Here is an 8,388-nt window from a genome sequence, read left to right as displayed (position 1 = left end):
CTACGGTTAGGCAAGATACGCAGGTTCGAATCCTGCCTCGTGATCAAATTTTTTCTATTCTTTCAAAATTTCTTATTTTATTCACATTTCGCTTCTTTTACTTCTATCTTCCTTTCTCCCTCAGTTACCTGGTAGAGGTTACTGCACAGTGAAAAGGCCGCCGATACGCCAAAACAGGTAAATAATATTTCATCTTTGCATTAGCAACGAATTTCTGTATATTACTATTACCATTATTATTTTACTCGCTGTAAGGAGTCAGAATCGATGACACGGGCCTTTCAGACAAGAGCCATTACTTTAAAATCGGTATGGTGTATTGCAAGTGGTTTGAGTTGTCAGTGGTAAACAAAAATTACGGACTATCCTGCAGGTATTCAGCATGACAGTCTATTGTATGGTGAGATACGAAAACTCGTACCACCAAACGGTGATAAATCCAGAAGAGCGATGCTATTAGAGAGAACAACCGGAACTAAATAAATTTTTTGAAGTATCCATAGTCTAATTATTACCTCCATATTTGTATAATTTATTGGGTTATTGCCTTTTGGAGATTGTGTGTGTTCGGAATGGTAACATCTATGAGGTAAGCTGTATTGGTATTATGGTCAATTAAAGTAATGTCAGGTCTGCTACTATATTATTATTATTCTTGTTAATGAAATATTAATGAATAAAACCGCTAATAAGAAAAAAGGATTGAAAGATAAAACAATTATTAAATAAGTAAAAATTTTTATTTCTCTGCTCATATTAACAATTACGATATCTTATTCTTAATCTTGGGATTTTTACGAAACGCGTAAACGTATAGAAGGTATAAGCTTAATACAATTGTTAACAGGATCGTTATGACTAAACAAAATAACTTAAATATGAAGTCAACCTCATAGTACTCAGTCCAGGGCATGTTGGCGGCGGGGGAGCGCAGGTGCTTCGCCCCTCCCTGCCGCAGCACGTACTCCGTCCACCACACGGCGCGGTCCAATGCGCTCTGGGGCTGGTCTCTCATAATAGAACGAAGTCTCATAATATTATCCTTATAGCTGGAACAATAAAAATAATAAAAAAAACAGTAAACTCCCATATCATCCATCCCTTCTCAGTCCTTTCCTTTATTTTTCTCGTCAATCCTTTCTTAATTCCTTTATACTTTGAAGTGGGCAATTCATTTGTAGAGGCGTTAGGTCTGTCCGTTAAGAATTACATTTGGAGAAAGGTTCATGGGCGGTGATAGGGCCTAGCATGAGGCGAATTACCTTACCATTAAAGTACGATTTTGAGGATTAATTTAAAATATACATACAGATAAATATTCTTCCCTCCTTCTTCCTCCTTAGACAATTTCAATTAGCAGATTCAATGCAAAAAATATGGTATGTACTGATACAAAACTCTATAGTGTTTATATTTTTCAAGATATTTAATTATTTTTTCAACTACCGTACACATAGATACGTATATACACATATACCTTTTATCATCAATAACAGTTGTTATTGCTTTGAGGAGATTATCTTCGGTTAAATTATCTATGTCAAGTCTTACTCCTATTTTATGGTTCTCGTATTGCTCTACATTATACCATTGATCTGCAAACAGCGGTATACCAATAAGAGGAACACCAGCAGTGATGGCTTCATCTGTTGATTGTAAACCTCCTTGTGTGATGAATAGTTTTATCTTCGAATGTTCTAGAAAAAGAAGACAAGTTTAAATCGACATTAATGTAGAAGTCGTGACTCTCGAACTCAAACTCGTATACTTTGAATTGAGAGAATGCGTTATTCGCAGTCTGTATTGTCCGTATACCTCTGCAAGGAAATAGGCCTCCAATAGGATTCTAGGCCACAATTCACGACGCTGGCTAAAGGGGTTGGCAAATGTCACACGTCATCGTTATTTCCTCACAATGTTACCTTTTGAGCAGTGATAGTGTGGTAGTGTGGTTATGAGAAAACAAATCATTAAATTAATGTTTCTTACATATTCCTTTGGTCTCAATCGACTCGACTTTTCAATTAAAGTCTAAAGCCACAACACTGAGCCACTGCTTACTATGATTGCATTTGAATATAATCTGATAAATTTAAAACGATTGATACAATATCGAAATTCTATTTTGATCACTATGTTTTTTCGTATTTGCCAATTATGTGTCAAATTAAAATAAAATACATGTCTTACTTAATAGATCTGATTGTGGAAGCCATGTAGATAATTTGATACTGTTCCCTCGAAGTAAAAGTAAATTACTGATCCCTCGAAGATTTTTGTCATCCCACTTCATAAGAACATCATAAGGCAATTTAGAAAATACTTCCATTAAAGTTTTAAGTGCTGTTGGTGGAAAAAAAGCAGAAAGAACGTTACTTCCAAAACTGACGTATATTACGCCATTTTCAGATGAATTCAAATAATGTTCTAGGTCCTGAAACAGTATCAATATATATATACATTTTTATTTTGTACTGGAGCATTCATTTTGATAATCCTATTTGGTTCTGATTTTAATAATCGCGATACGATATATGTGATATATCGAAGTACCTGCAGTTATTATACATATATTTGTTTGTTTTATACATTATTATATTATTTTATTTTGCACTAGTTTTTTAAATATGCATATTAAGAGCCTCGGAATTTAAACCACGCGGGCAGAGTGAAAATCAGTGCTAATCGGGTGTTAAAGACCGAAAGCATGGCGGATCTCTCCCGATTGCCATATATATTCCATATGTTATTTTAGCTTATAATTTAGAACTCCCGACTTATACATTTTAATTCCAAGGTTACCACATTATATTACATCGCTTCTTAGCGGTAAGTTCGACTATTTCATACTGCTTTTTTTTGTACAACTTTTTCTATGTGGATTGGTGCACAGTAAAGAGAGTTTTGATTACATTTTAAAATTAATAAATACTGACCTTAGGAAGTGGTTTCTCTGGTATTTTATGAATTCCCCAAACTGAAATAACATTTGGCGGTAAAGGTTGGTTGTGACTCCAAACGGGATGTATATTCAAAAACAGCATTTCAGTATTTTTGCTCAATTCATCATAACTAGATATATTGTTACCTAGATGTTTACGAAATAATGACAGTTTCTCGTCTACACTTAAAGACCATGAAATATTAACCCAAAGAAATTTAATTGCTTCATAGGTCTTTTCCCAAAACGTCAAGTTAAAGAGCCTTTGGCTCATTGCTGTTGGGTATAAAAACGGATGAGACGGGGCACCGACAATTTTTTCACTGTCAAAAAACATTCCAATCGAACTTATTTCAATAACTGGTGCTTTGAATATATGTGAAAATATTCTATATGACATTGCACATGCTTCTATCATTAATAAATCAAACTTCTTATTTCCATTGATCAACTCTTTTATTTCTTTAGTTTCTAACTGTACTTCTGTGAGCTTAACCATCATATCGATCTATACTTTTGTTTGTTGGAAAATATTGCTTTGTTTACCGAATTGAACTTTGGTATTGATAAAACCCTGTCGCATAAATTTATATGAGATATCATGCACATCTATTTCTGTCAAGTTTGTTGGAACGTTTTCTTTGGTAAATGCCGGATCAGCTGTGATGACAGTAACTTCATGTCCGCGTCTCGCCAGCTCCTGAGTCAAAGGTCTGAATACCACTTGATGGCTTATTGATGGTGTTGGAATAACAGCTAAAATTCTTGCAGAATCTATATTCCTGATGAATGATAATATTATTAGAAAAAATAATAGTCTATAGTTTAGTCTGCACATTGTCACTGTAATATTGTTACTACTGATCGTTCTCGATTTTGTGGTCGTCTTTTTAAGTAGCTGTCTTTTTTTCGAAGAAGTGATAATACTAAAATAATCTGATTATGTTTTTGCAATATCATGATCAATTTCATTTTTCACTGACAATTAGGAATTTTTTAAAGAATTTTCCAAATACAGATTAAATTATGTGAAAATCTAATAAAAATGAATGAAAATGTATGTGAGAATAGCGCACTATTTAGCATAAATTGGGCCAACTCGCATGAGGTATTCACAACTTCTCAGAAAATCAGAGAGAAACAGAAGCAAGTGTATGCCTTTGTGTTTCATGCGAAGAGCGAGAAGCCATAAACTCTAGTGATCCCAAACCATCAGGCACAACTCCTGTTCAGATGTGCGCTCTAACATTAACAAAAACAAATATTAATTTGACAAAAACCACAGGAAGTACCTAAATTTGCTAATTTTTGAATACAGCCACAAAAAGGAGAGTATTAACTGTGAATAAGTTTGACCTCAATGTCTATCCGATTTATGTGTAGTTTTTAAATAAACTGAACCTAACCTTGCAAAAAGTATTTAATCTAACCCTGTAATATGTAAGTTGTATACTTTTTTGACTAATTACAATTTTACGGTAACACATGTAAAACAGAATCGATTCCTGAGATGATCCTGAATGATTTAGGAAGGTTACATTATTCCAAAATAAAAACTGCAGCACCCATTTTAATTATTAACCATGTTTATTTGTCAGTACACAATAATTTTATAATTACGATATCTTATTCTTAATCTTGGGATTTTTCCGAAACGTGTAAACATATAGAAGGTATAAGCTTAATACAATTGTTAACAGGATCGTTATGACTAAACAAAATAACTTAAATATAAAGTCAATCTCATAGTAGTCGGTCCAGGACATGTTGGCGGCGGGGGACCGCAGGTGCTTCGCCCCTCCGTGCCGCAGCACGTACTCCGTCCACCATACGGCGCGCTCCAGGGCGCTCTCGGGCTGGTCTCTCATAATAGAACGAAGTCTCTTAACATTATCTTTATAGCTGAAACAATAAAAATATGATCTTAAAAAAAATATTCAAAATGAACACTTATAGGTAAATATTATTTCCATTCTTAGGCAATTTATAATAGCAGAATTATTCCAAGAATTCGTATTCGCAGTCCTTATGATGTTTAATTTAATAAATTCAAACTTTTACTCAACTTTCGTCGTTCATACATACTATAGCCTCTAGCCTTCCTCAATAAAAGGACTATCTGACAATGAAAGAATTTTTCAAATCGCACTCGTAATTCCTGAGATTAGTGCATTCAAACAAACAAACAAACTCTTAAATTTTTTAATATTTGTATAGTTACATACCTTTTATCATCAATAACAGTTTTTATTGCTTTGAGGAGATTATCTTCCGTTAAATTATCTACGTTAATTTGTACTCCTATTTTGTGGTTTTCGTATTGTTCTACATTATACCATTGATCTCCAAACATCGGTATACCAATAAGAGGAACCCCAGCAGTGATGGCTTCATCTGTTGATTGTAAACCTCCTTGTGTGATGAAAAGCTTTATCTTCGAATGTTCTAGAAAGAGTAGGCAAGTTTAAATCGACATCAATGAAGAAGTCTGAGTCACCGATACTGATATTATACTTTGACTTGAGGTGATGCATCATCTCCAGCTCATTTTTGTTTCTTTTGCAAGGAATCAGGCATCCAATGAGATTTCATGCCATAATCCACGACGCTGACCAAATGCGGGTTGACAAATGTCACACATCATCGAACTTTTAATTGATGGATAATGTGCTATTTTCTCACAATGCCAACTTTTGAGTAGTGGTGGTGTGGGATGTGAGTAAATAAAATGAAAAATTAATGTATATTTTACATATTCCTTTGGTCTTGATCCCTCGACCTTTCAATGAATATCTGAGGTCACAAAACTGAACCACCACTGCTCATTATAATTAAATTTGAATATAATTTGATTAATTTAGTATGAACATTAATAAATGAATAAACTAATTTCATTGAATTTTATAAGGAAATAATTTAAGGATCATCTAAATCCAATTTTGATCACTATGTGTTTTGGTATTTGTCAAATATGTGGCAAATTCGTTTAATAATAATTAATATCAAAAGTTCGACGACATGTGACATCTGCCAACCCGCACTTGGCCAGCGTGGTGGATTATGGCCTGAACCCTCATAGGAGGCCTGTGTCCCAGCAGTGGGAACATATATGGGCTGATGATGACTAATGATGATGATGTGGCAAATAAAATTAAAAAAAAAATGTCTTACTTAATAGATCTGATTGTGGAAGCCATGTAGATAATTTGATATTATTACTGATCCCTCGAAGATTTTTGTCATCCCACTTCATAAGAACATCATAAGGCAATTTAGAAAATACTTCCATTAAGGTTTTAAGTGCTGTTGGTGGAAAGAGAGAAGAGAGAATGTTACTCCCAAAACTTACATATATCACGCCATTTTTGGAAGAATTCAAATAATCTTCTAGGTCCTGAAAGCAATATACAAACATTTTTATTTTGTGCTTCAGATTTCATTGTAATTGTCCCACTTGCTCTTTTTTTAAATATTGCGATAGGGTCTATGGTCTGCTTGAACACCAAAAACCAAGCGAGCAATTCAGGGTGTACGCATGCGTGCCCTCGTTTCTGCTTCGGTGCATCAAAGCATGCACACATCATACCTTACCTAAATAGTCAACAAATCCTGAAGGTGGCAGGTAGTAAGCAATGGCATCTAGCAGGTCTAGTACGTAGGCTGGTACACACTAAAGTTCCTGTCAACTTCTATGAGAAACTGACATTGTTTAAGGAGTACCATGGTAAAAATACATGAGATAGAAGTGGAAATGCATTAGTTATACCTTTTACTTAAAACTTCTATAAGTTTTTTAGTTTATAATTTAAAATCCCCGACTTTTAATTTTCAGTCCGAGGTCCTGACCACTGAATCACCACTGCTATGTCATAATATAATTCGATATTTGATCACCTTAGCAATAAGTCAGTCTATCTGTGCTATAGCAGGATGTTTTTATTTGTACCTTTTGTTGTTTGTTACTACCTTTAACAGGATGTTTGTTTTTGTTACTACCTTTTCTGTGCGGATTAGTGCACAGGAAGGAGCTTAGACTGCTATAAAAATTTAAATAAAATAAATAAATGCTTTATTGCACTCAAAAAAACATAACCAAAAACACAGAAAAGCGATACAACAGACGGCCTTATCGCTGAAAAAGAATATCTTCCAGCTAACCGTATATATAGGAAAAATTTTACAGAGGAAAGTGCTAGATAATGCTTAACAAAATTAATGAATACTGACCTTAGGAAGAGGTTTTTCTGGTACTTTATGAATTCCCCAAACTGAAATAACATTTGGCGGTAAAGGTTGGTTGTGACTCCAAACGGGATGTATATTCAAAAACAGCATTTCAGTGTTTTTGTTCAGTTCATCATAACCAGGTATATCGTTACCTAGATGTTTACGAAATGTTGACAGTTTCTCGTCTAAACTAATAGACCATGCAATAGTCATCCAAATATGTTTAAAAATTTCGAAGGTCTTTTCCCAAAACGTCAAGTTGAAGACTCTTTGGCTCATTGCCGTTGGGTATAAAAACGGATGAGACGGAGCACCGACTACTTTTTCACTGTCTAAAGACATTCCAAACGAACTTATTTCAATAACTGGTGCTTTGAATATATGTGAAAATATTCTATATGGCATTACACATGCTTCTAACATTAATAAATCAAATTTCTTATTCCCATTGATCAACTCTTTTATTTCTTTACTTTCTAACTGTACTTCCGTTAACTTAACCATCACATCGATCAATACTTTTGTTTGTTGGAAAATATTGCTTTGTTTACCGACTTGCAATTTACTATTGATAAAATCCTGTTGCACCACTTTATAGGAGATATCATGTAGATCAATTTCTGTCAAGTTTGCTGGAACATTTTCTTTGGTAAATGCCGGGTCAGCTGTGATGACAGTAACTTCATGTCCGCGTCTCGCCAGCTCCTGAGTCAAAGGTCTGAATACCACTTGATGGCTTATCGATGGTGTTGGAATAATAGCTAAAATTCTTGCGGAATTTATTGTATTACCAAACGATAATACTAGAAAGCATATGAGTAGTCTACACATTATCACTGTAACCGTTTTAATACTTATTGACTTTTGGTTGTGATGTTGTTCTTTAAATTAATTTTGAACTAGTGATAATTCTAAAATACTCTGATTGTGTTATTGCAACATCATGGTGAATTTTAAATTTTCCGTTATCTTTAAGAATTTGTTAAATATATCTCACATTTTACGATAATCAATACAAAATTGCGGTAGACTGTTTCATTCCAAAAATAAAATTAATCAATGTTTCTGTGGCGTATTAGATAACTAGTCTTATCTCTGCGTATAAAATAATAATATTTCAAATAATAATCGTAACCAACTATTCAAGCAGATAAATCATTTAATGTGGGAGTCAAGCACGCTTTCGCATAGAAAACGATGTAAAAAACCGCCTTGAAGTA

At 33.9% G+C, this 8,388-nt stretch overlaps 2 protein-coding genes across 2 annotated transcripts in view; both read right to left on the bottom strand.

Annotated features, from left to right (window-relative positions):
* Positions 1–3,044, bottom strand: part of LOC119836603 (UDP-glycosyltransferase UGT4-like) — a 6,542-nt gene extending 3,498 nt beyond the window's left edge. Inside the window, exons 1-4 of the mRNA XM_038361983.1 lie at positions 2,937–3,044; positions 2,191–2,434; positions 1,478–1,697; positions 873–1,049 (exon numbers count right to left, since the gene is read on the bottom strand). Coding sequence (XP_038217911.1) covers positions 873–1,049; positions 1,478–1,697; positions 2,191–2,434; positions 2,937–3,044 — 749 coding nt within the window. The remainder of the gene's footprint in view (positions 1–872; positions 1,050–1,477; positions 1,698–2,190; positions 2,435–2,936) is intronic.
* Positions 3,045–4,557: 1,513 nt separating this feature from the next.
* LOC119836602 (UDP-glucosyltransferase 2-like) lies at positions 4,558–7,999 on the bottom strand. Its single transcript, XM_038361982.1, has 4 exons — positions 7,169–7,999; positions 6,113–6,335; positions 5,167–5,386; positions 4,558–4,843 (listed from the first exon to the last, which is right to left on the bottom strand). The coding sequence occupies exons 1-4, from the start codon at positions 7,997–7,999 to the stop codon at positions 4,558–4,560; spliced, it is 1,560 nt and encodes a 519-aa protein (XP_038217910.1).
* Between the last annotated feature and the right edge of the window lie 389 nt (positions 8,000–8,388).

This window comes from Zerene cesonia, chromosome 25 (genome assembly GCF_012273895.1).
Source record: "Zerene cesonia ecotype Mississippi chromosome 25, Zerene_cesonia_1.1, whole genome shotgun sequence".
Taxonomy (NCBI): Eukaryota; Metazoa; Arthropoda; class Insecta; order Lepidoptera; family Pieridae; genus Zerene; species Zerene cesonia.
Note: the sequence above shows the minus strand (reverse complement) of the source record. Positions and strands in the feature narration are given on the sequence as shown.

Excerpts from the sequence above, each read along its gene's own strand:
- LOC119836602 (XM_038361982.1), bottom strand. The coding sequence starts at position 7,999 with ATGTGTAGACTACTCATATGCTTTCTAGTATTATCGTTTGGTAATACA. Across the intron at positions 5,387-6,112 it reads TCCACAATCAGATCTATTAA|AACATTCGAAGATAAAGCTT; the intron begins GTAAGACATTTT and ends TACTCTTTCTAG. Across the intron at positions 4,844-5,166 it reads ACTGTTATTGATGATAAAAG|CTATAAAGATAATGTTAAGA; the intron begins GTATGTAACTAT and ends TTATTGTTTCAG.